General features: G+C 34.4%; 1 protein-coding gene across 5 annotated transcripts in view; it reads left to right on the top strand.

Moving 5' to 3' along the window:
• The window catches only part of LOC135849155 (semaphorin-1A-like), a 231,891-nt gene that overhangs the window by 141,624 nt on the left and 63,135 nt on the right, over positions 1-27,132 (top strand). For all 5 annotated transcript variants that reach the window (XM_065369426.1, XM_065369422.1, XM_065369424.1 and 2 more), the window contains one exon: positions 5,724-5,896. In XM_065369426.1, coding sequence (XP_065225498.1) covers positions 5,788-5,896 — 109 coding nt within the window. In that variant the 5' untranslated portion in view covers positions 5,724-5,787. The remainder of the gene's footprint in view (positions 1-5,723; positions 5,897-27,132) is intronic.

Raw genomic sequence — 27,132 nt, 5'->3', positions numbered from 1 at the left:
ATCAAGAATTTTCAGTTTTTGATTTTCAAAGATGACTGGATTCCTCGCATGGATCTAATTTTTTTCTGAAATCTTACTGGATTTCATTCGTGGGTCTAAATTTTAAACCTGGACAGATCTTTGAATAAGGCATTCGATAGAATTTTCTAATCCACATTCGTGACTTTTTTCATCGGGGCATGGTCTTCTCCCCTCTCATCTCTTCAGAGATGCAATTTTTTATTCATTAAACAAAATCCAGATACGTGGTAAAAAAACTTGAGTATTCGGGAGCAATTTCACGCAGAAAAAAAAAGGTATTCAATCAAAAGGGAAGGACGTATATTCTCGACCTTCCAAGTCCATTGATCACATGTTCCAGCCATTCTGGAGTCTTTAGCAAGTTTTTGAATTTTCCAGTATTCAACAAAAGTGTGAATTTAATTTGTCAGAAACAAAGGGAAGTTGGGAAAATGATTTTTTAAATTTTCCTTTCATCGATTGAGGGGGAGGGGGGGTCACAAAAACGACCAATGCAATTACATATATCAGCCCTAAGTTTAACTTTAGGCCTATTTTATGATATTTTTTAGAAGATAGAAAATCTGGAAAACGTTCTGAGGACAATAAAACGTTTTTAAATCACCACCGATCGATTCAGGTGGCCAAAAATTGTGTGTAGGTTATCCAGATTCCAGCGCTCTATCTCAATCTGATCGAATTTTGATTTTTTTTTCTGGAAAAGTATCATAACTTGAGGGCGTCTGAAATTGTATGTTGTGGTGTAGGTTTTTGTGATTTTTAAATTTTTCTTGATTGACTGATTAATTGATTGCTTGATTGATCAATTTTTTTTTTGAATCAGTCTACGTACGTCGTCGTCGTCGTGGTTCCTTGTCCTTTACAGGACATTGGAAATCGCATTTTTGTGGTACCCTAACAGGGTGAGGCGAATGCCTATTGCCACTGCGATTATTCTGGGGAATCGACATTGTTTCGAGCTTCCACTAGTAGTTTCCCGTTGCTTTCTAGTGACATCTACACAAGCACCTTGGAGCTAGCCGGGTAGTTTAGAGACCCTGAGCTCCTCAGTGTTGACCTCTATAGACGCTCGAACAAAAAAATTTCCGGTAGAATACCTTTGTTTGGACCGTGAACGTCGTTTTCTTCGAACGCAGCCATCTTTAGTTTGGTCAACAAACCCGAATTTCCTTTCATTTTCTCGCCACATAATATCTATACCACCGATTTTAAATCAGGCTGAAGTGAAAACAGTCGCGTTTACAATTCAACGAGAAGGCGTTTAATCTTATTCGCGATGTCGTATAGAATGAAAACAAACGACGATAATAAAACCAGTTGGTCGATCTTCTGCTTCTTTGCGACGACTTATTTCATAAATCCATCAAGCTCTCGCGGAATCTTCCAACTCCTCCACTCGGATGCCTGACAATATTATGGTGTAACAACAAACGCCCCGAATGATCGTATTTTTCAGCCAACGCAACTCGATGTACCCACCTAAAACTCTACGTAGAAGAACGTCACTTTGATATCTCAGCCGAATACACTTGTTTTCTCAGTTCATTGAATATAAATATACAACCAGAACCCATTAAAAAAAACTATCGACTTCCGTAGCTCGTACAGTTGCGTCAATCCGCGATCAAAGACCGACCCATCGACCATCGTGTTATGTAATCTGGTATCTCGACAATTGCCCATCACACATGCGGGAATTTTTTACCTCCCTAGAGCGTTTCGCATATGCATATGAGTTTTACACACGAGATATACCCACACATACTACCTTTTCAAGTATATCCAAATTCAAAGAGAATCCATCTCTTTCTATCTTTCTTTGCCCGACGTATATTTTCTCACCACATACGTGGTCTTTTGCTACATCGTGCGTGCAAAACAACCACCACCATCACCGCTGCTACCGCATCGAAAGGCTAATTCTTTAACGACAGCGACACTCGAGCACTTGCGTATAAAGATCACAAGCTGCTGGTTTTTTTTTCTTTACCTCTTCACTGTGTGTTTTTTGAAGGAAACCTTTTCACTTCACAGGAATATATGTATATGCGCTCGCTGAGAAGGCGTTTTGTCCAAATGCTTGATCTTTTGCGCCACGACGACCGTATCTCGTGCATGCCACGGTCGTGGTCGTCGTCGTGGTCTTTTCATTTCATTTTCGTTTAAATAGCTCTCGGATACGCGCTGCGTCCTTTATATTTGGTGCCTGGCGCTGTACAAACCTACAAATTAATACGTTTAAACGAGTACAACAAAGTACTTTTCCCTTCGGGGCAGCCACTTTCGAGCATGTTACACATTTCCGAATCTCGTTCTAGAGCAGTAGATTTCGGTTTCGTTGTCGTCGTAGTTTCTTTTCACAAATGTATGTAGCACGATACAAAGCAAGTCGTAAGTCGTCTCTCCTCCTCTGTTTTTCTGTCTGTCTCTTATTTGCTGGGAAGAAAAAGCATAACGTGGTCGCGTTACCCTTTTTTTTCGCCTTCTCTCGCTCTCTCGCCTTTTTCCCGGTTTCTTTTTGGATTCGTGTACAAACAGTGTGTATGGTCGAGCTGTCCGAAAATGAAATAAACTAGGTGACGTTTTCCCTCTTTCTTCTGGTCGGCACATAGTTCATTACATACACACGAATGCATATGAATATTGTATGTTGTACTACCGAAGACTATTATACTGCTGCGTATGTATATGTGACCTATATGTGGGCGATACTACTATACATACACGACATACAAGGTACAATATCGTACCATTTAAAAAAACGTGGGCTCTGACATAGTACACACAGCGAACACATTCGCTTTCCACAGAGCAACGCCATTATTATTGTATACGTATGTGCTAACTTACCGCGATTCCAATTACAAAACACAATGGTCAATCTCAATGGAACGCGGTGCACAACCCCTCGGCCTCCTCTTCGTCCTTATTTGAAAACGACCGATATTTGATCCTATAGATTTGAGAAAGAACTCGATCAGATCAATGAAGACGAAAAAAAATTTGGACTAGTTCCAGGAGAAGAGAAAATGATGAAATGAACTGGCGAAGGAAATTTCCAATATTGATGATTCTGCAAAATTCCTTGGTAAACAAACAATAGGGCTTCTTTTACTTTATTTTTTGGCAATTTTGGTGAAAAAAAAATGAAATTTTTGAATATTCTGACGAGGGAACTTCTACAAATCATCAACTCCGATCGAGCTGTTTGGCTCACTGAGAGAGCATAGGTATCACCAAGACCTCAGAATAAATTTTCAACTACCGGAGTTGATTACAACGCCTTCTAGGAGGATTTGAAATTGTTGGAGAAAAGTCAACTTTTGCTGGAGGCTCCAGATCGGTCCAAAAATGGTGGCAATCGATTCTAGAGGTCGACATTAGGAGATAGGCAAAGTTTCGAGCAATTTGTTGTAAAATTGACAATTTTAAAATTTTTTAAAAATTTCAGATTTTTTATCCTGTAAAAAAATACATTTTTCAAATCGTCACTTCGGATTCTCGATCCACCGATCCTAATCGATTTGGAGTACCAAACTTCTGGTAGGATTAAATTTTCAGCTGCCGAAGTTGATTACATACAACGCATTCTGGAACAATTTGAAATTACTGAAGAAAAGTCAGGTTTTGGTAGAAGCTTCAAATCGGTCCAAAAATGCTGACAATAGATCGGGAGGGGGGTGGGGTTGACTCTAGTACCATATTATGCAAACCAAGTTTCAGATTTTCTTCTATATATTTGCTCTTTTTTAGAAAATTAATATACCGACAGGCTACTTTTAGCCATTTTCAAAAATTTACCAAAAATCTAAACATCAACTTCTGCTGTTGAAAATTGGGTTCTGAGGTCTGGATGACATGTTCTTTCCGAGAGTCAAATTTCACCTCGATCGTAGTTGACGAATTTATAAAGGGCCCCTTGTTAGGAAAAACATTGAGATTTTTCACCAATTTTGGCAAAAAAAAGTGAAATTTTTTTCGTCAATTTTAACAAAAAGCAGGACTTTTTGGCAATTATTTGAAAAAAATTATGAATTGCCAAAAAGTATAATTTTTTCCAATAATTGTCAAAAGTCTTATTTTTATCCAAAAATTGACAAAAAAAATCTCACTATTTTTCCGAAAAATATTAAAAAATCTCGTTTTTTGCTCAAATTACAAAAAATGAACAAAAAGTAGACCTGGTTTGTCAAAAAGTTGCGAAAAACGTATTTTTTTTTTGTCAATATTTATCAAAAAGGTATTTGAAAAACGATACAATTGATTTAACTTTAAAGGTCAATAACTGAAAATTTTTGGAAAAATGTTTCCTAAAATTCTTAGTTTTGGTATCTGCCAAAAAATGGCCAAAAATTCTCGTTCATTAGCAAGTTAACCAAATAATATAGGTATATTTTTTTTTACAAAATATTCCAATAGTTGTTACTTTTCTGCATCACCAAGCCAAATGATGAATAGATAGGAGGGGAGAAGGGTAAAGATCACGAGACCAAATTTCAGTGACCGAATTCAATTTTTTTGATTTTGGGCGAATTTTTAAAAACTCAACTTTCCAGAAAAAAAATCAAAATTCGACCAGATTGAGATGATAAGCTGAAAGGTTTATACGTTTTTTTTATTGACCTACTGAATCGATTAGTGGTGATTTCGAGACGTTTTATTGTCCCTAGTAGGTTTTCTGCTTTATCTACTTTCTAAAAAATTTAATTAAATGGACCTGAAATGAGATTCATTTCAGCACTTGATCATCGATCGATGGGAGACGAATTTATGAAAATCCCTTTCCCTACTTCTCTCTGTTCCTGCCAAGTTAAATCCACATTTTTGTTGTTATTGTATTTTTGGGGACTGGAAAATTCATCAACTTGCTGGAAACTCCAGAATCACTGGAACTTCAAATCAATCGATTTGGGAGGTGGAGAATGTATCAAATGTAACCCCGCCCCCTCCTTTTACTAAATGTCCGTTCTTTCAAGTGGAATCGCTCCCGAGTGCTGAAGTTTTTTACCATCTGGATTTTTTTGAATGAATAAAAAAATTAATTCGTTGTTGAAAATCAAACATGATCCTAGATCATCTTTTTTTCGAACGTAAACATTTTTTGAAAAAACGTGTAAATTTTCCTCCATTAAAATGGCAAACGGGGGAAAATATCTGCTCATCTGGGTCGACGCGTTCACTGCAATTTGTACGTGATTTATTTCACGCTATCGTCTCATAATGACTCGGGTGCTACTGGAGGTGATTTTTCTCCAAAACACTGCTGGAAATTATTACCGAAAATTATTAATTGTGGTCGAATTGATCGCGCACAGCGTCAAGGTAATCGATCTCACCGTGAAATCATCATGATCTTCATCGTTTTCTTTCGGCTTTCTCTCGTCCCATTGATTTCCCTTCCCTTCAAAGACGATAAAACCCTGGTCTGCGAAAATGTATCAAGAATAGTACGTGTAGGAGTTTGCTGTTTGAACTGTGTCAAATTTGTACCGAAATATCAGCTATCGTGTAAAGTAATAACCAAGTAGTATTCGTAGACACACAAGTACACAAACAAAATGTCGACAGATCGAGCGTATTTATTCCACTATCATTAATTAAACACTCGTTACGAACGAGAAATATGTATATTGTATGTGCTATTCATTATCACACACGTCTGCCGGCGAAGTCTAAAGTTTTTGTGGTTTTTATTGTTGCAGGAATGTAGAGCATTGAAAATGTTGCCGGTTGAAGGTTGATAAAGTGAATTTATGGTGGCGAAACATGCCGCGAGTAATATTTTCCGGAGTTTTACTATATTTTTTGGTCGTCATACGAACCAACGGATACAACTTGAAGTATCATGATCCGGCCAAGGTGTCGTATTCCATCGGTAAGTTGATAGTTTGTAATTTGAGTAGATTCGTAGAATTAGGCGATTGTGTAACTATATTCTTACGATTTGAAAGATTCATATTTCTTGAAATCCATCTATGTAGTTGGGTGGAATTTACTGGATATTTTTCAGAAGTTTTGGTTTTTGAGAGGTGCAAATTATTTTAGGTGGAAAAATTATGATTGTTGAATTTTTAAATTTGGTGGTGTTAGAATTTTGGATGATTTGAAATGACGAATTACTTCTCTAGTTCACGAAATATGCGATTTTTGTATTATGATGTAACTTGTACATAGTACTAGTGTGGATTTTATGGAATATGTTATGATGCATCGATTCAACTTATTAGTAATATTGAAGGAGTTACAGCTTACTGAAGAGTACAGAGTGATGAATTTTCACGAATATCTGTCAATAGTAAAACGTTTAGTTCTGTTTGTTTTAAAATATTCCAATCATTTTCTAAAGATGTGGGAAAATTTGAACAGTATAAATAATTGATTTATAATGAAATGAAATAAAGGCTTCTTAAATCATAAGATTGCGATGAAAAGGGGGAGGAATAATTAGCCAGGGTCAAACTCCACATTACATTGTTTACCAAGTCGCGTTTCGATGCCTAAAATTATAAAAATAATTATCCGAGGACTTCGAACTAAATCCAAATTATCATTCATCGAGTCTTTATGTCGTTAGCACTTGTTCCGGAAATGACACCTGTTTAAACGGTTCTTTAATTAATGACAATTAATATCCAACAATGTTTAATGTCTAGAGCTGTATGCACCTTGGTCACCTACCTACTTATTTTTATGACCGAAGAAAGAATTAATAACTGAAAGAAATGTAATAATAATAAAAAAAAAAAAAAAAAACAATAAAAAAAAGTACCTATAAATGTTCAAGTTGCTGAAATAGGCCAAATGAATAAAACATTTTTTTCTTCTTTCATTCTATTAATTCATTCACAGTTATAAATGCACATAGAACCATTGAAAAAGCTTTTAGAATTAATATTTATTGAAGTGGGTGTTAATTACGTAATTAAAATACCCATGGACTAATTAACGAGCTTCTGGAGAATTTATTGTGAATTTTTTTCGCATTTTGTAAAAGAAGGAATCTTTTGTCTTAAATACTGGTGAAGAACTGCGCAGGAAGATGATGCATAATGCATTGTGCGCTTATTTTTATGTCATTAGGTTGATTTGTTTCCCCTTTTCTCTTATGAGTGCAGTATTGTTTCACTTGTGGCAAGAAATTGATAAAGGATGACTGCTGTGGTCGATGATATGTCAACTGTGAAATGGGCTGCTGTTCTGTGGCAAGCTATTATATTAAAAAGTGACCGCAGAATTGCTGTTATTATTGTGTGTATGCCAGTGATATGAGTCTTGTGGAGTGATTTAGTTTATATTATTGTTATTAGGTATGGAGAGAAACTAGAGCACCTATAGCTTGGGTGTGTACGAAGTACGGGTATTTGCGTATAAGTGAGTAGTGTGTTGCGGTATGATGCTGTGGAGTGTGAATCTTCTGGTTTTCTCGAGTCGAGAGTTTTGAAAATACACGTAGAAGAGAGTATGGAAATGAAGAGAGAGCTGATGTGTGAAGTTTTGTGAAGTTTTCCAATTGATTTCTATAATGTGGTGTTGATGTGAGATGATGATTAACGTATGGATGCGGTTTGGTTTCTGTGAGAATTTAGGATTGGAAATTGGAATTGGATTTTGTGGGGTGTTTTTTTTTTAATACTGGAGCTTATTTTGTTTTCAAATTCTCCCTGCATAAAACTATATTACGATGTGATGGTAGGAAGTTGAATGAATTGTATCTTAAAGTAATGTAGAGAACTTAAAACATCAGAGGTTCTTTTGGAAAATGAACAAAAAATTTTAAATTTCAACACTTTCGAATTTACTTTTTGAAGTTGAATTTTTTTGGAACCAAACACTTCATCTGACTGATGCATACATCCATTACATTCTCTCGAAAAATGGGAGGAGAACTTATCTTTATTCGGCTCGTCAAAAAAAGGAGGAGAGGACGAAGAAAAAGAATTGATGGTTTAACTGATCTACATCTACAAAATGGAACGGAGGAACACATTTTGAGAACACCGATGGAATAAAATTTTGATTGGGGGGGGGGTGGTTAAACGTATTCATTCAATTGAAGGTGATGATTTTGGATTTTTTGTCGATAATTCACAAAATGTTGTGTTTAGATAAAATACGAAATAAATTCTTTGACTCGGCCTTCTCCGCTTTTATCTTCAAGTCCCCCCCCCTCTTCCATCGTCTCTAATATTTTAGTCAAATCGCATTATCAAAATTTAAAAAAAAAATCAAGTCGATAAAATTCAAAAAAAAAAAAAATTGGAGAAAAAACATAAACAGCAGAAAAGGAAAATTAATTCGAGCACGAGATCAATATTTATGCATGAAATTGGTGTAAAAATCAATTAAGAGCTATCAAAAATTTATAGAAAAATGGAAAAAGACAAAACCAAACGTCTCAAAATTTGGCTTGTGCAGAAAATATCAAGAAAGTTGTTGAATTGGCTTCCCAGTCAAGTATTGAAAATCAGCATAATTGACTTGAGCAAGTTTTCTGGATTTTTAAAAATCGGTAAAATGAAAAAATATAGGATATCTCAAAAATGCTCAAATGAGTAAAATGTAAAAAAAAAAAAAAAAAATGGTGAAAATTAAGAAAAATTGTAGAAATTGGATAAAAAACTTGATTGCAAAAAAAATATGCATCATGCTTAAAACTTAATTAAAACTTATTAGAATGACCTGAATTTGAAAACACCTTTAAAACGTGCAAAACTCGCCTTGGTCATTCAAAAATCAATTAAATGTTCTCAAAATTGCGTGAAAATTTGTCAAAATTTAAGAATGAACAGAGTACTTATTATAAAATTTATCAAAACCGACTCCACAGTGATTGAAAATTTACCCATTAATCAAACTTTGTAAAAATTTGCTCATAAATTCGGGAAAATGTCACCAAAATTGTTGGGAACGATTGACATTTTAATGAAGTTTTTTGAAATTTCAGTAAATATCGTAAAAATACCCAAACATTGTAAACTACAGATAATTATGAAAAATTGATTGAATATTATCAAAATTTGAAGCAATTATGTTGGTAAATTTTGCAAAACTTAGTTGAAGTATCTCAGAAAAACAGTGAAATTAGCAAAAAAATTGCTCTAGGTAAATTATCAAAAAAATTGATACAATTTTGATAAATTTCGACAAGGTTGCATGAAACAAACGTTTAGGTAAATATTTTATGAATGTGATCTACAAACGCCTGAAAATTACCAGAAATTGATAAAATAAATATCTTGAATTGTGAGCAAAATTTCATGAAAATTGCGTAAAGCATGAAAAACTACAATAAAATTGATCAAACATCATAAAGAAAAATACAGTTTGGCAGACCTTACGTGAATTATCCATCATAAAAATTGTAAAATGAGCACAAAAATGTCTGACAATTTTCAAAAACTGATGAAATTTGAGAAAAATTGAGTTGAACTTGGCTAAAATTTCTTGAAACATCATTTAAGTTGATAAAGTGTCTCAAAACTGTAATTAAATGTTGCAAAAATTGAAAATAATTATAATTACGAAGTGAACATGATTAAGGATTAATGATTCACAAGTCACAGCTAAAGCACTTTTGATTTCATTAAGATTTTGATCAAAATCAGAGCTCTTTATTTATACCCTCAGAAGTGTTAAGTTCTTGCTAATTTTCAAATAATGAGTTACCTATACCTACGTATTATAAAAAAATGTAGGAGTAGGTATTTTCAAAAATGTTTAATTTCTTATTCATAGAAGCACCGGTTTGAAGGGAATGGATTGATTGGAATTAATCGAAGAATGGATATTGGATGCCAATGCCAAAACACTCCAGATTCGTGTGCTTAGGAATAAAATTACCAAGAAGAAGGGAGATGTGAAATTTTTGTGTTTTTTTTTTTCAATTTTGTTACAAAACCTTACTCGGTAAATTTAAAGTTGACGGTTTTTATGTAATTTCATCCAATTTCCTGCGCAACTTTTCATTCGTGGTTAAAAATGAGCTCACACTTCATCATAACTAAATCACGTTCAAATGACATTCATCGAATAATCAAAATTCTCGAATTTTGTACGTCATCATCAGATTTTTTCCCTAGAATCTCAGCTCCAGAAAGGAACGAACCGATGACTCAAAATAACGACGTTATGTGCGATATGAGAAATTTATATGCTCGTTACAGCATCAATTCATCATGTTTTCTCTCCTTCTCTTCGATATTTTTCTGTTTCTATTATATCATCGATTTAACTGCTTTATCTGCTTAATCTTTCGTAAAATATGCTAAATCCACCAGTACTAGTTGATATTTTTATTGTATCTAACCTAATTAATGGCTTATTATGTGCCATACCTACTGTATGTGTCACGCTGTCTCGATCCTAAATCATTTCACATTGATAATAAACGGTGACATACCACGCTTACTATCATCCTTGATCTTACCATTCATATTTATTCCACGTACTCGAGAATCGAAACGTACGATTGACCAGTTAAGTAAGAGGAAATATTTGCGCGATGATCGAGTAAGACGAACGTTGTTATCATTTAATTAATTCGTCATTCTTATCAAGTTTTTCTAATTTTATAATCAAATAACAGAATGCAATCCTCGGTATCATCACGTATCATCTCGCATTACTGGAATTGAATTATCCGTTTATTCCATTTTCAGTAATTTTCGTGATAATCGTACTCCTTCTACGAGTTTATATCGAATTATCGAAGGGTTTTCGGGGAAAGTTTTCCCTCCCTGTCCCCACTGGATACGTCTACATGACGAAGAAATTGATTATTTGTTGTTCAAATAAGAAAGATTGAGAATTGAAATTGAAAGAAGAGAGTGGATTTCTTGACGTGTGCGTGGGAGCTATATGTAAGTCGAACAAACTGCATTTTTTTTCAAATAACACCGGGATTACGAAGGTTTTAATTTAAAGGTAGGTTTGTTTTATAGTCGTTGTCTACAGTATGAGCTAGGTATAAATGTGGTCTGTTGTGATGTAAGCTCGAAGAACGATACGTGAAAGGGGAAAGAAAAAAAAAATGTATAATAAAACGATATTTGTTGTTGGTTTTCTGAAGCGAGAATTCAAAAGGCAAATAAAAAAGGGAAAAAAAGAAAAAATTCGCGTGTTGAACAAGCATTACTGCATACGATATGTGGATGAGGAGGTGTACAGCGTATGTATGTTGTTAGTTTTTTTTATAAGTGAGGTACGCAGATCTAAGAGGTACGTGTTGAAAACCTTGGAAATGGAATACACGAGTATATAATGTAGGAAAAGGAAAAGAAGGAGGGGGGAAAATGAGAAGTGTTAATATGGTATAATGTGTTGCAAATTACAATATCGACGATAAACGCGAACCAATAAGAGGAGCTATTAATAAAGTTAATTTTTTTTATTATTAAACGACTGTTGATGACGATGATGATGATACGATGGAAATAAATTTTCGAGTAGAACATTATTATGGTACACACGACTTGGGCATATATTCTCGTATCATTATCATAGGTTTACTATACCTATAATTTTATTAGACTTTTTTTCTCTTCATTTCCGCATTTATCGAGGTAATTTTTTTTTCTTATTTGGTTCCTTCTTCGTGTAACATACGTGCCATGTTGATATTCTTCGATTATGTATGATCTTTTTTTTTACTTTTGCTTTTGGTTATTATGATTATCATAATTATGTAAAGTTGTGTACGAGATGGTGAATTGATGATCGTGTGTGTAGGTGTTCATACTCGTATGTGTATTGAAACATCGCCATGTGCGATGGGATGCGACGATAACGTGGTGATTTTTTTCACATCGTAACCGGTTTTGGTTCTGTTAACGTATATTTTTTGGTACTAAACGAATTGCCAATTTTTTTTTCTGGATGTACTGAGCAAAAAGTTGATGGTATCGGTTAAATGATCTTGAAATTTGAGTGATTAAAGGGATTACGAGATTGTTTTTATTTTATTTTTTTGCTGCTTTGATTCGAGCATCTTTAATAGCTGTGGTGTGTATTATAATACTCGACGGTTATCTGATTCAATTTGCTGATTTGCATCCATAAGCTAGAATAATAGGGAGACGTGGTGATCAACGACGATGGTTTCATGCGGCGTAGAAATATAGATTTTCTTGTGTGCTCGGTATCATTTTGCCATAGCTTTTGTGTGATACGAACTTATAGAAAAAATGCTTATGGATGTGTAATTTGTTTAAACGTACGTGTAGGTTTGTATAGAGAATTATTTGCATGGTCAGTCGTCTGAGTCGTTAACTCGTCAGCGAATTCAATTGTCCAGAGACTTGAGAACTCGTGAGTGTCGTTTTTCGCTAACGCAAATTTTTTTCTTGCTCTTTATTATACCTACAGATAGGTACGTTGAAGAAGTCGTGAGAGTGGGTATATGATGTGTTGTCGAGTATTCTGATTTGTTTGTTACAACAACAACAACACTAATGTACACATAGTGTTGGTAGTGTCCAATGTCTTGAGTAGCTGGTAGACTTGGCTAATAGCTATGCGTACACACATTGATGACACCGCCAAACTATTTTTACACAGTCGATTTCATTAGAATTAAAGCGTGATGAGTATTGCGCGCGTGAATCACGACCATGTTTAATTTCAAGGTGAGATTGTAAGTTTTGAGACGTATGACTGTATAGTTGGTTTGGTGGTGAATTTTTCAAAATTATTCGATGTGTTTATGATTTGACGAAGGGGTAGAAGAGGTGAGGAGGGATCAGAGTGCGAGGCATGCGATAGGATATGCTGATGGGGCACTTGTTGGGGGGATTTTGTTTTTGAATGATTAGCTCATTATTGGATCATCATTTTCGGCCTTGGGTAGGTATTGCGATTTTGCTCAAAGCTTTCTGATGGGGTTCTCCTGGTGAGTAGGTTAAGGAATGGAGTAATTCGTCATCGATAGAGCTGAATAAGTGTCCACATTTTACGAAGTACTTTCCTGAAAATGCAAAAAAAAGAACTAAAAATGCTTCGTTTTTGGCTCTGGTAGCAATTTTTGAAAAATTAGGAAAACTGGAGGAATTTAGCCAGTCTGAAGAAGTTATTGAAAGTGAGGAGAATATAATACAAAGAATTTCGTGTGAGAGAATTTTTTTCAAATTCTATGTCTTGAGAAAGAGAGGAAGAGAAGAAGAGAGGAGAGGAGAGGGAGGGGGTACAAAATACCATTTCTTCAGGAATGCAAGAGTTCGTGTTCTTATTTTTAAATTTCATAATTATTAGTGGGCGAAAATTATTTTTTGATGAGTTGAAACGTTTTCCTGATTTAGGAAATATCTCTTGTGATTTCCAAAATTACTCGATTAAGAAGGAAATTCGAAGTATTGATACGAAAATCGTTGAAAATAATGAAAAAAATTGGCGAAGGTGAAATGTTGCATACATTTTTTAAAACATGTATATGAACTAGGTAGCTTGAAATATCAGAAATTCAACCATTTACCTACTAATATTAATGGTAGAAAATTATCAAAAAAAAAACCGATGATAAATATTATAAAATGTCTGCAAAAGTACGCACAATCACAAAGTTCCTAAACTTTGTAGAAAAATATGCTCCTATATGAAAATTATTGGAAGTGAATTTATTTTTCAAAATACATTTATCGTAAAATCGTATAGAATTTTCCAAAATCAACCGCAAAATCAGGAAAATTGAATTTGAAATGTTCGGGGGAAAAATGTCCATCGTACGTATTTACGGCGAACTGGTTATGCAATTTTATTAACACGAATTATCGCGATTCGTGTGAACTGTAAAGGTGATTTGCAATTTTTGTCGAACTTTCGTAAGTTATTGTATTCCGGTTGTTTTGAGGTAAGTTAGATGTGTTGCATGAAATATGCATTTTGAAATTCACCCCTACCCCTCAAAATTAATTGAAAGTCGAAAAAGTTTACTCCGAAGTACATTTTTGAAAATATAGAAAAAATGACTAGTGAATGCTACAATTTCGAGGGAAAAAATGTGAAATTGCTCGAATCATCCAAAAAAAAAAAAAAATGAAATTTTCAAAAAGTTGTTAAAATTGACACAATATGTGTTGTGAAAATTTGCTACAAAAAAAAGGTGCTTAAATTTTATTTAAAAATTATAGCGTTGAAAAAATTACCTAAAATTACATACTTACTAGGAAATAGGCGAAAAAAAATTTAAAAAAATTTTTTAATTCTGTATCATGTATTGTGAAATTTTGAAAAATTTATTACAATTTTGCCTCTCACTAGGTAGCAGCAAAAATTTGAAAAATTCGGTTGAAAGTTCAAAAAAAAAAGTACAAAAGTTGTCCATAAAAATATCGAAAAAATTTTCTAAAATCAACCGTTGTTGACTAAAACATTGTCTCACTAAAAAAAAAGTGAAAATATTTGTTTAATAGGCACAGTAAAATAGTGATCCCCATTAGAAAATCAAGGGTCCAACAGTCATAGGCTCATAAAGTATATGTATTTTTTGGGCCCAAAATTTTTGAAAAATCAGCCGAAAATAGTCGAAAAATGCGATTGGGTTGTTCCAACTTTGGGAATCGTCTTTTATAGTCAAAAGTCGAGTTTTCTGGGAGTGTAGGCGCAATTTCAAATCTGCGTGGCCAAAATGATTTTTTTTGGCCCAAAATTTTCGAAAAAATGTGCTATTTTATCAACTGTCTTTACTGGTCAAAAATTGATTTTCCTAACATTTGGTGTGAATTTATCCTCATTCGTCTTCATGGAAATAAGCACACGAATCAGTCTGGCTCTGGCTCTGTTTTGGAATTTGAATTTTGAAATGTGTTTTCCTTCCTCCTCCTCCTCCCCCCCCCCATAAATTTATAATATTTAAGTATCTGTAAAATGTGAAAAAAAGGTAGAATTTTTTATTTTCTGAATTTCATCTGAGAAAGAAGATGAGACGAATCCCGAATTAAAAAATAATGACTAATTACAGTATTTAGTACGATAATTATCCCATACAGTACTAAACGACCATTAGCTACGTGTTCTATGTTTAATTGTACATGTTTCTGCGAGCAAGGTCAAAATATCAGCGCATACATTATTTAAAAATGAAATTAAAAAATATATAGTACATACTACGAGAGAAATGAAGAGAAACAACAAATTCAAATGTGACTGTCCATTTGATGCGCGAATGTGATGTAGTTGTTCGTGTTGTATGCTTAGTACTATACTCGAACTGACCGTATTTTTTAGTTGAAAAATTAGTTTAAAAAATTTCACCACAATGTATCAGATATAAGCATAAGCACATGCACATATACAGTACGTATGTACATTTATTACACTGCATAGATCAACTGGACGGACCAAACATCAGCCTTGACGTATTTTTTCGTGTTCTTTTGACCTTACGACTCGTTCGCGTTATTAGGTTGTTTTATTTCTTTTTCTTTTTACCCTCTTCTACTTCTCTTCCTGCATGAATTTCGAACACATTGGTCGGCCTATAGTTAAAGTACATTTTATTTTTGACTTTTGACTTCTGGCCGCATGATTTTGATTCTGCTAAGACTTCCGTTTCGCTTTTCTTTTTCTTTTTTTTTTCTTTTTATTTTCCCATCGAGCTATACCAGCAGGCATAATAATAGTGTGTACTGTAATTTGTAAGATGTGAGAAGGGTCAAGGAGGAAGAGGCAGTGTAATTACTCGTACACGCAGAACAAATCTTGAAGTGAGCGACACGTGCTCGCGGTGATTCGTTCTCGTTCCCAATTCATTCTCTGGTTTTTTTCTTAATTCTTATTATTTTTAGAATGATATAAGATTTTGACCTAGTTTTGAGCTTGTGATGTTTCGTGTGGTGTTTAGAATAATGATTTGTGGATGAATGATGTTTTTTTTTTCGGAGCGATGAAAGTGCTCGATTGAAGGTTTGGGGAGTTGATGAAGGAAGGAGAGAGGTTTTTTGGTTTTAGTGACCCTTCCCTCTATACCGCCACTCTCTTTTTTCCTTTAGAAAATGAATGTTTACGAAATAAATGCTGTCAAGATGCGAAGTCGAAAGATATGAATTTGTTGTAAGTGGGACTTCTCTTGGTGGTTGAATGGTTCGTGAAGGGGCTTGGTGTGCTACATGAAAAAAAAATGAAAATTAACTCATTATACGTAGAAAAATATGACCTTATGCATGATTGTCAATGTATTGATTAGTAATTTATTTTATTTTTTTGTTGCAGGTGAGTAAAAATTTCTATCATCAGAATAAGAAAACTAAATGATGAGTAAGTCAACTGATTATGATCCATTCGAGGGTCTCTTATAATACCATTTTCACAGGAAATTTCAACGGGTGTGTTTTCATAATTATGACGAATTTTTCGAAAAACAAAATTTCATATTCAACGTACTTACGTCAAAACACGAAGCCAAGCTTTTCGTCATGAAACACCATATGGCCTTTTACGTAGAAAATTCACTGAAAAAAAACACATCACTGGTAAAAGTCTACCTACTATTGACGATATTAATGCGTGGAAAACCCCCAGTGACGTATTTAATTTCGTCGCTAAAAGCGTAGTACACGCACTCGAATCCTTTGCTCTTCTGATTCCTCCTCCCTCTTCGCTTTTCTGATAAAGTATCGACAACTCGATGACATTTTTTCCAAACTGAAAGTTTTTTCTAGTCCGATTTTGTACAATATGAAGCATGACACGATGTTGTCATTAAAAATACAAAAATTAATATTTTAGATGCTCTTTTGAACTGTCCACGTGAACTAGGACAAAAAAGGTGACTGGTGGGACGTGGGAATCGTGTTATTGGTTGGACGCTAATAATGTTTTGATTTCTTCGAAAATCGCTGCTGTCGATGGCGTATTTTTTTATTCGAGTTGGTAGGTAATTTCCAATACACGCGATATCGTTTAATTAATTACGTAGTATCGAAAAGTACACAAATATAGGTACGTTTTTTGGTCTGATTATCTATACCTAGGTAAATACGTATATACGAGTTTGACATTTGGAAATAATCGCGCCATTTATTTCAACGTAAGGTTTGGTTGCTTCGAAAGTGAAAGCATCGCGTATATTTTTTCCCTCGGTTTTTCGCTGCATCATCCAATCTTTCTGTTCTGCGAAATATCCTCGTCGTGGTCTTAGTCTTGGTCTTGGTCGGTAACAAAATATTTATGGACTATTACGCCATCTGGTCTCGGATTTCCACCTCATATCTCGCGATATAGCCTATACGTGGACATTGGTTCGATGGTAAGATGATCTCAGGTTCTGCCTGTGGAAAAAATAAGACAAGGCAGGTAGAGGGGAAAGGCTGCATGATACGTTAGCGTTATTTCTCAACTGTCACTATTTTCGCTGAAAGATATATCGTGTACGATATGTCGAGCGAAATAAAACAAATCTATTTAGACCTTTTAAATATACGATAGGCGATGTTAGCCTACGTACGTGTATTGGTAGTTGTTTGGTACAATATTGTAGATGAAGAACAGGGTTGGGGCTAAACGAGCATTTACGTGACATTAAACGCATTGCCTTTTGGACATCTGTTTCTTCTACATGTATCCAGAGGTAATAGTAGGCTACGATGTAAGGAAGATACCAAGAAAAGGCTGTATTTTGTCTTTTTCGTCGTATCTTATACGTCGTCGATGTGAGTGAAAAGTTTTCCTCGTGGATTAATCGAATTGAAGAAAATGTATGATGATGACTTGATGAGTTAGAATGAAGGGAGGGGGTATTCAACGAAATATTTCGAGTATTTAGTTAATTTTTTTCTATATTTTAACGATAGTATGTTTGTTCTATTTGTATATCCTTGACATCGTTCGTTCCAGTTCTTCTTCTATGATTTTAACTCGCTGACTGGTGCGAAAAAATCACGCGTTCGAAGAACCAGCTCGTTATTTCTATATTATTCTTAGAGCGATTCGCCTTTAAAATTGAATATAATTTATGCAGAATTGATTGCAGTGTTTTTTATTCTCATACGTACGTAGTATTTCGACTTGGGACGTATATTTTATTAGTGGAGTGTGCAGTATTCTGAGAACTTTTATCGAAAAGTAAGTTTCGGTGTGGAAAGTTTGAAGGTAATTTTGATGTGTAATGCTTCTCGTTTCAAATTTTCCGGCTACCTTGGTTCGAGTTAAAGGTGAAATAGAAGTGTCCCAGACTCCATTTTGTAACTTGAAAATGATGGAAACTTTTTATAAAATTGTGAAGTTGACGCTTACTTAATAGAAATGAAAAATTGAATAAAAGTTTATGAAAAATTTCATGATACGAATGAATTTTGATGAACTACAAGTAAAAAAATTGTCGAAGTCGAGGTAAGTATTAATTACTCGAATGAAAGTTAGCTGATATAGGTATGCAGTGAAAACGAATTGAAATTTAAAGGGCTGGCTTCAGTTTCCCTATCCCTATCTCCTCTCTAAAATATGTCTTCAGAATAGCACGTCCATCGATGTAATTTTTTTGATTTTTGATGCGGTCACTTCTGAAGTTCCGTTCAGAATACTTCAATTTTTTACGAGTATTTATACGCTTTTTCGATTTCGATTTCTTTTTCTTCAGGTGTTTTCGATGAAAAAATGCTTCGATTTTTTCAGATTTTCCCAAATTATGTTTTCAATTTTTTTTTTATTTTTTACTTGTCTTGGAAATTTTTTCACTTCTTTTGGACTTCTGGTATTATTTATTTGGTTTTTGAATTTTTCTCTTTTTTTTGGTTTCTAACCCGTGAAAGTTTTTAAAATGTTCCTCTTTGCTTCATTTTTGTTTCATATTTTTAAGGTTTATTTACTTTTTTACGTGTTTTTCAAAAACGTTCTCTGTCTTGAACTTTTAGTACTTGAGTATTATTTTCACTTTTTTCAAATTTCATTCATTTGAAAAAACATTTCAGATGTTTCCATCAATTTTTTTTTCATATTCCTGATTGTATCGGTTTTTCTTTATTGATTCGAGATTTTTTTCTTTGTTTTTACCTGTTTTTTCAGTTTTCTTTTAAATTCATATTTTTGATTTTATTAATTGTTGTTTGCATATTTTGGAGTATTGTTCTGTTTTTTTTAAATGTTGGTTTTACTTTTAGTTATTCATTTGATTTTTAAAATTCTTTGCTTCTTTTTTTTCAAGTTTTTCAATTGTTTTCATCAGTTTTCTCAATTTTTTTTCTATTTCTATTTTTAATTAAAATCATTTTTTGCAAGCATTTTTTTCTTCATTTTTTAATTATTTCGAGTTTTTAATTTAATTTTTTTGGAGGAAGGAGGATTATTCTGCGAACGATTTTTCAAAAAATTCTTCGTTATAATTTTTGGTGTTACGTTTTGTAATTTTTGCATATTTTTGGGAATTTCCTGCTCGTTTTTAAGTCCATTTTTTCATTTTTCAAGGTTGTGGGTGTTGTGTGGATTTAAAAAAAAATACTTTTTTTGCATATTTTGGATTTCCTTCGTTATTTTTTTGCATGTTACAACTTTTTTTCTCGTTTTTCTGATTTTGATTATTTTTGGCACGTTTTTAACATTTTTTTCACTCATAGTTGAACTGAGAATATTTATTTGTGAAGATGCCCAACATCTAGATTGTTTGCTGGAGTCGCATTTAAATATGATTGAATCGCACATAGCTATTTTATATTTTCAGTTTTATTATTCGTTTGTTTGTTTTTTTTTTTTTGGTATTTTATCACGTTTTGTTTTTTATTTGATTTTTTCAAGTTTTTTAGTCTAAATCAAATCAAGTTTGTAAATTATGGATAAAAAGTATAAAACATTCTCATTCTTTTTTTGGCGGGGGGGGGGGGGGGGATTCGGCTATTTTATACGAGGAAAGAAACAATACACAAATATTGCATGAAATTAGAGGTAAATAGAGGAATAATGATGGTATGTAGGAGTAGAGTAACTCGCAAGGGGAGTAAAGTTAGTATTTTTTCATAATTTTCCATGCTGTTTTAAGAATGCACCTGCCCTCTATACTCTTGATCCAAACGTCCTTTTTCTCGGTTCCATTCACGGTCCTCCTCTCTCTCACACCTTCACTTCCATGTGGAAATATCACGAAAATATTCATCTTTTGTTCGATTAATAATATTTTTTAACACTTTTATTAAAAAAAGAAAAATCATCATCCGCGTTCAAAACTTGGCGATTTTTTTCCCCTTAGGCGGAATAGAGAAACGAAAACGATTAAAAGACGTCGTAAATCTAAACGATGACTTCACGATGCGGTGGTTCTTTTTGAGAAAAATATTCATTTCGTGTTTTTTTTTTTCGAGCTCGTTGAAGAAATACTATACTCGAATATAAACGAAAAACGACGAAAAAATTCTAATTAAAAAATGACGAGAAAGCATTCGGAATAGGATTCGGTTGCACGGAGACGATTTTTTTTCTCTTTCGCAAACTAACAGATTAAGATTAATGATACCTAAATCTTGTTTGAAAACTTTACGTAAAACGTGCAGTTGCTGTGGTAAAGTTACACGAGAGGTTTTTATTAGGAAAAAAATCTTCGAACCATACGTACGACCGTTGTAGGAGAAAATTATGCGTTTAGTTTTCGCCGAATGGGGGGGGGGTATAAGTCCGAAGGGGGAGTTGAAGCGTTAATTTGGCAAATTCGAGATGATGATGAGATGCAGATGCAGATGAGGGAAAAACGAAGGGTAAAATGAGGAAAACAGCGACATCGAGGTAAGGTGAACTTGAAGATGGTGAGGGAAGGGGGGGGGGGTGTTAGGTGTACGTACGTTCTACGTGTAATGACGGGTTATTCATTTAATACGCAATCGTCTCGTAAAGTTCACGATGCGCCATATCGTTTTAATCTGCAATCTGCGAATGGCTAGGTTAGATTTGAAGACTTAGCATAGTATAACGGTGCCATGGGCTGGAGCAGCAGTTGGGAGACGACAGACTGCACACAGCTCATAGAACAGAGGAGTGAAATATTAAAATTCCGTTCATGACCGGTGCGTCAATAATTGTGCAAAATTTACTCTCAAAATGAGCGGCGGTGGCCACGTTCTTCCCTCGAATTAGTTGAATGAGTTCGTTAAGCAAAACTAACTCACTGTGCTGAGACAGAATAATACGTATCGTTGGTTGGGTAACTTTTCAAAGGACCCGATGAAGTTAAAAGTTGAGGCTATGGTGTAGTTTTTACCCCTTCCCCTCCTGCACACCTCGTATATAGTGTAACCTTTCGTTACCGTTATGCTTTGACTTTGGATACTGTTGCAGATCGCCTCGTGCCAAGGTATACGAGAAGTCCACTGTGTAGATCTATAATAGTATCGGTATATTTGGTATATTTTTTAATTTCACGCTTCGATAGTTTTTTAATGAAAGTTTATTATGACCCAGTGATCTATTAATATTTTTTTTTTCGCTTGCATGGTGAATTTGTGCCATGATCTGTGTATCTTCTCGTGGTGTAGCGTTTTTTTTTTCGTTTAGCAATTGCGCAGGTGGTCATTGAAACATGAAACTAATTCGCGTGAAATTCTTGTGTGATTGATGATTCGAATGGGTTTTAGTTTTCATCTGCGTTGTAGTTAATTTGTGGGTGAAATTGATCGGTTTTTTCTGCTGTGAATCGAGGTGTTTTTTTGGATATGTGTGTAGAGAGGACAGAAGGAAGAGGGGTGAGGTTTTTTGAAATCGAAGAATATAGGTAAGTTGGAACAAATTGACTGGAAGGTTAGAATCGATGTAATTTCAATGTTTATCATTTTTGAAGCTATTAATTTGTTGATATCTCCTCACAGCAATTTGTTTTCAAATTTTTAATTGATTTTTTCGAATTTTTATTCTCATCGTGAACAACTGACAAGAGAACCTCTTCAGGTGTCACACTCCGATTTGAACGGGACCGCGATTTTTGGAAAGAGCATAGTCTAAAACCCCCAAAACCAAATTTTCAGCTGCCCAAGTTCATTTTTCGATTTTTGGCGACTTTTTGAAAATTCAAAACTGAATGTTTTTGGCGATTTATGCTTTTTTTTTAAAAGTACGAACTTGATCAGTGAAAATGGTCAAAATAAGTCCCAAAACGAATATTAATTACCCAAATCCAAATTTTACAATTTCCAGCCATTCTGGAGCCTCCAGCGCGATTTTTCAATTTCTCCAGAATTTTGCATTTGCTCTAGAAGGCGTGAATATAAAGTTGGGCAGCTAAAAATTGAGTTGTGTATTATACTCGACCTGTTTAACGAGTTTATCTACATGTGAGCCGATTTTGAGAGTGACAACTCAAGAGTGGTTTTTTGACCAGCTTTTTTCAAAATTAAAAAATCAAAAGATAACCGTTTGTGAGGAAATGTTTGAAATTTGTACGAATCGCTGTATTTCTTCAAGAACTAACCCTCGGAGCGCAAATTCTACCATTTCCAGCTGTTTTGGAACGGGAGTGACACCTCAAAAAACCACTCTTGAGGTATCACTCTCAAAATCGGCTCAAATGTGGATAAACTTGTTAAACAGGTCAAGTGTAATATACAACTCGATTTTTAGCTGCCCAACTTCATATTCACGCCTTCTGGAGCAAATTCAAAATTCTGGAGAAATTGGAAAATCGCGCTGGAGGCTCCAGAATGGCTGGAAATGGTAAAATTTGGATTTGGGGGGTTAGTTTTGGATGAAATACAGCGATTCGCGTGAATTTCAAAAATTTCCACGCAAACGGGAAACTTTTGATTTTTTGGATTTTTTATTTTGAAAAAAGCTGGTCAAAAAGACACTTTTGAGATGTCATTCTCAAAATCGGCTCAAATGTGGATAAACTCGTTAAACAGGTCAAGTGTAATATAAAACTCAATTTTTAGCTGCCCAACTTCATATTCACGCCTTCTGGAGCAAATTCAAAATTCTGGAGAAATTGAGAAATCGTGCTGGAGGCTCCAGAATGGCTGGAAATGGTAAAATTTGGATTTGGGTAATTAATATTTGTTTTGGGACTTATTTTGACCATTTTTACTGATCATGTGCGTACTTCTAAAAAAAATGCATAAATCGCCAAAAACAGTCAATTTTGAATTTTCAAAAATTCGCCAAAAATCGAAAAATGAACTTGGGCGGCTGAAAATTTGGTTTTGGGGGTTTTGGACAATGCTTTTTCCAAAAATTGTGGTCCCGTTCAAATCGGAGTGTGACACCTCAAGAGATTCCCTTGTGAGCTTTTATCATGAAAGTTCAATTTTGAGGCTCTTCAAATTTTAAGTATTGATTTTGAATGTTCACCTTATTGTTTATAGAACGCCGAAAATCATAAATACGTGTAAATTATAAGTCCTTTCCCCACCTTCAGAATGTTTATTGCCATAGTGATGTTGGTTGTCTCACTGCAGAGGTCGTTCGTAAGAAAAATTTGAGCGAAATCGAAGTACCTGACTCTATTTTTGGGTTGAATTGATGTGGAATAGGTCATTAACCTCTTAGCATTTTTCTACATATTCAGACACCTTCTCTCATCATTATGAAGTACATTACATACCTTTACTTAAACTTCACCACACAGATTTCTAATTAAGCATTATACAAGAACAGGCCTCGATAAATCTTCGTCATCGACAACACTGCAATTCCACTATACTTTTTATTCTATATATCCTATCAATAATATGTTCGAAATTCGAAAAACCACGCTAAAAAAAAGAACAAGAGACCAGAGGGAAAAAGCTTCGAAAATCAATCTTTTTTCTCGCACATACGATCTCATTATTCTTTCTTTTTTATTCTCTCTAGTTTAATTACACGACAGTTGAAAAAATGTGGAAAAAAATTACGTTCTTTTCCAATAAATCGAGAATTTTACACAATTACCCTCTCGTTAAGGAAAAAAAAGCACAGCTCTCAATTCGTAGCACGTTACGTAAAGCTTTCAGGATATAAAACACCGATTCATCATTTAGATCGCCTCGGGCTTCGGACTTTATATGGTTCGAATTCAACATTGTAAGTATATCGGTCGGTCAATTCGCAATACTCGTGTAAAATTTACGTATTTGCTACCTACGCGTATCCAGCAGTCTCCTCTCTTATCGTCTGACTCTTTCACAGTCGTAACTTTTTATAACGATTTCAGCATTCGTTTAGTACTATTTTTACGAATAAAATTTTCCTCGCCCCGTTTATCTTCCTCATGTAAAATTAAAAGCTCTGACCCGATCCGGGGGCGAATTTCGAATCCCATCGCACATGTAATCAGTGTCAAAATGAATTACCAAAGAAGATACGAGAGACTACACGACAACTGAGAGAAACTCGTTGTATCGTCGTCGTGCCCTTCGGTCTTTTCTACTCGACTCGATGCGTTGCAAAGTAAACGTCGCGACGCTCATTTTCTTCCCTCCACCGGCTATTCTCATTCGCTACAGCGAGTATATTCACTCGCAAATGCTCGTCATTACGATATGAAAATTAATTTCACCGTTTACCCAAGTGATGAAGGCGCGAAGAAGCGACGACGACAACGCTGACATCCTTTAATGAGCGAGAGAATTTTATCGCTAATAAAAAAAAATGTCTCGCTAAACGTGATTCTGCGATTCACGAGGTCGTCGTCGTTGGTATTTAAATTTCACAATTTTCTCGGCACAACACTCGACAGATTAATCGTAGGTCGTAGTACATATAATTTTCACCTGCGAAAGGAAAAGATCTAAGGTGAGGAAGGAAAAGGGCTCCATCAGTCATAGAAATCGGCCCACAATTTGTTCATAACTGTCACAAAATGACGTCGTCGTCGACGTACTTACATTATATTTACGTAAGAAAATACACGAGCGAAGGAATTCGCGCTATTTACGCCCCCCTGTCCCCTGCTGCTTGACTAATACGATGTTTAAATTAGTATACTACTTGGTTCGGCGACTAACGAGTAACGAGACAAGGTAATGGCCGAGCGTCACGCCATTTCAAAGGTCAAGGTAGATTTTGCCTTCTTTTTTACCAAATAAAAGTATACTACACGTAGGTTGGTTTGGTTTATCCTTATGGTATTATGACGAATGAATTCGAAGAATTGTGACGTAAGTTAGGGACAAAGTATTTGATCGTTTGGTGTGACGAATAGATTGTCGCAGGGGTGAGATGTGGATGGAGGAGGGATTGTCGCATTTTTTCGTAATAATTGGACACGATATTTCGGAGAGAATGCGAAGAATCAAAAGATCGCGGTAATCGAAAGGTTGAGTGACATTATGTTGAGACATTTCCGAAAATTGTCGTTAAATTAAAAAATTCGAGGTAATTCGACAATATTACAAGTAATAAATAGCAAAGGTTGATTTTATTGAATGGTTAAATTAGAAACCTTTGTGGAAATGACCTCTCCAATTTCAACTAAGCCAAAATGGATGGAAAGAGCATGTCCTAAGCCACCCCTGACCAAAATTTCATAAGTTTCGAGTTCAATTTTGGATTTTTAACAAATTTTTGAAAGTTCATAAAATTCAAAAAAAAAAATGTTTCAAGTGTGATTTTAAAACTTTTTTATGAAATAAAAACTTTTTTGAGCAAAGTGAACAAATGTAAATAATTCCTTTAAATTCAACTTCCACTTGTAAATAACCTCTAGTTTATTTTTTTTAAATTTTTCCTGTGGAAAGACCTTTTGAAGAGATGACCGTTGGCGCAAATCGCAGCCCTCTGGCTCTTTTTTAAAGGCTGCTAGGGTTGTCAAAGTTTTTAGTAAATTGAAATATCATCCATTTCAGCAGTGGATTACTCGATAACCGCAATACCTACCAAAATGAAACTTTTTCCAGTAGTTAGGGATTTCGAAAGGCTTTTTGGTGATATCATAAAAATCAGTGTTGCCACTTTTTTTCGTACGAAAAATTAGCTTGAAAAGTTTCAAAACGTAGTTTTCATATCGTTCCGACTCTCAAAAATTCTAAAAAAAAAATATATTTTGGACAACTTTTCATGCTGAATAACGTATTAAAAAATTGGGACCGCCATTTCGTAAAATCGATTTTAAAAAATTGAATGTTTGCGAAAAAATGCGATTTTTTTATTTAAAACATGAAAAAAAGTTTTGATTGGTGAAGTTGGCCCATTTGAGCCATATTTTTACGTATCCGTTAAAAAAGTTGAGAACCCCTTTTCACACGATGGAATGAACTCATCACAAAAAAATCAAAATTCGAAAAAATTCAAAAAATGAACGAATTTTAATTTTTTTACTACGAGTGTAATTTTCATCAACTTTTTCATGAAATACGTCAGAAAGAGGTCTAAATAGAACAACTGAATGAATTTAAACTTTTTTTGATGTTTGGAATTAAAAATTGAATTTTTTCAAATTTTGATTTTTTTTGTGATGAGTTCATTCCATCGAGTGAAAGGGTTTAAGTGTTTGTTAATGTGTGCGAGTTGAATTGAAGGATTGCGTATTATTTATTCTTCTCAAAAAAGTTTTTATTTCATGAAAAAGTTACGAAATCGCCCTTGAAGCAGTTTTTCTGAATTATTAAATTCTTGAAAATTCGCTAAAAATTCAAAAATGAGCCTTGAGACTAGAAATTTTAGTTACGCTGGTTTCAGGACATGCTTTTTCGACCCAGCTTGATTTCATTTAATAATCCAAGAGTGCCAGTTCAAAAGATTCCGTCGCTAGGAAAAATTGGTAGAAATTACTTTTGAAGAGGCATGAAAATAATTTGAACCTGAAACTATGTGAGACAAGTTTTCAATAATATGAATCGGGTATTTCCAAGAACCTTCTTCTTTAGGATTGCAAACACAATTTCACTATTCATTCAGAAATTCTTCCACAATGGTCGTTACAAAACGTACCCTAAAATATCGTCGACGACGTTTCCAAAATACACACGTGTACTACTGACTCCCAACTCCCACTTTTAAAATTTATATTTATAGGACACTAACGGCTGCATGTGGAATGGTAGAACGACTATACGAGCAAAAAAAATCCTACATAAAACGCGAACCGAACACCTCACCTCTCTGCATCGTCGTGTTACGAAATTAAACGTGTAATTAGACATTTTTATGGCCTGTGCACAGCAACATTCGCAATATCATAATATTTTAACCCATTACTCGGCTGCGACGACAAATCACCGACTAATTCGTTCGCCT

This window comes from Planococcus citri, chromosome 5 (genome assembly GCF_950023065.1).
Source record: "Planococcus citri chromosome 5, ihPlaCitr1.1, whole genome shotgun sequence".
In the NCBI taxonomy this organism is placed as follows: Eukaryota; Metazoa; Arthropoda; class Insecta; order Hemiptera; family Pseudococcidae; genus Planococcus; species Planococcus citri.
The sequence above is the reverse complement of the archived record's forward strand: the minus strand, read 5'-3'. Positions and strand labels throughout refer to the sequence as shown.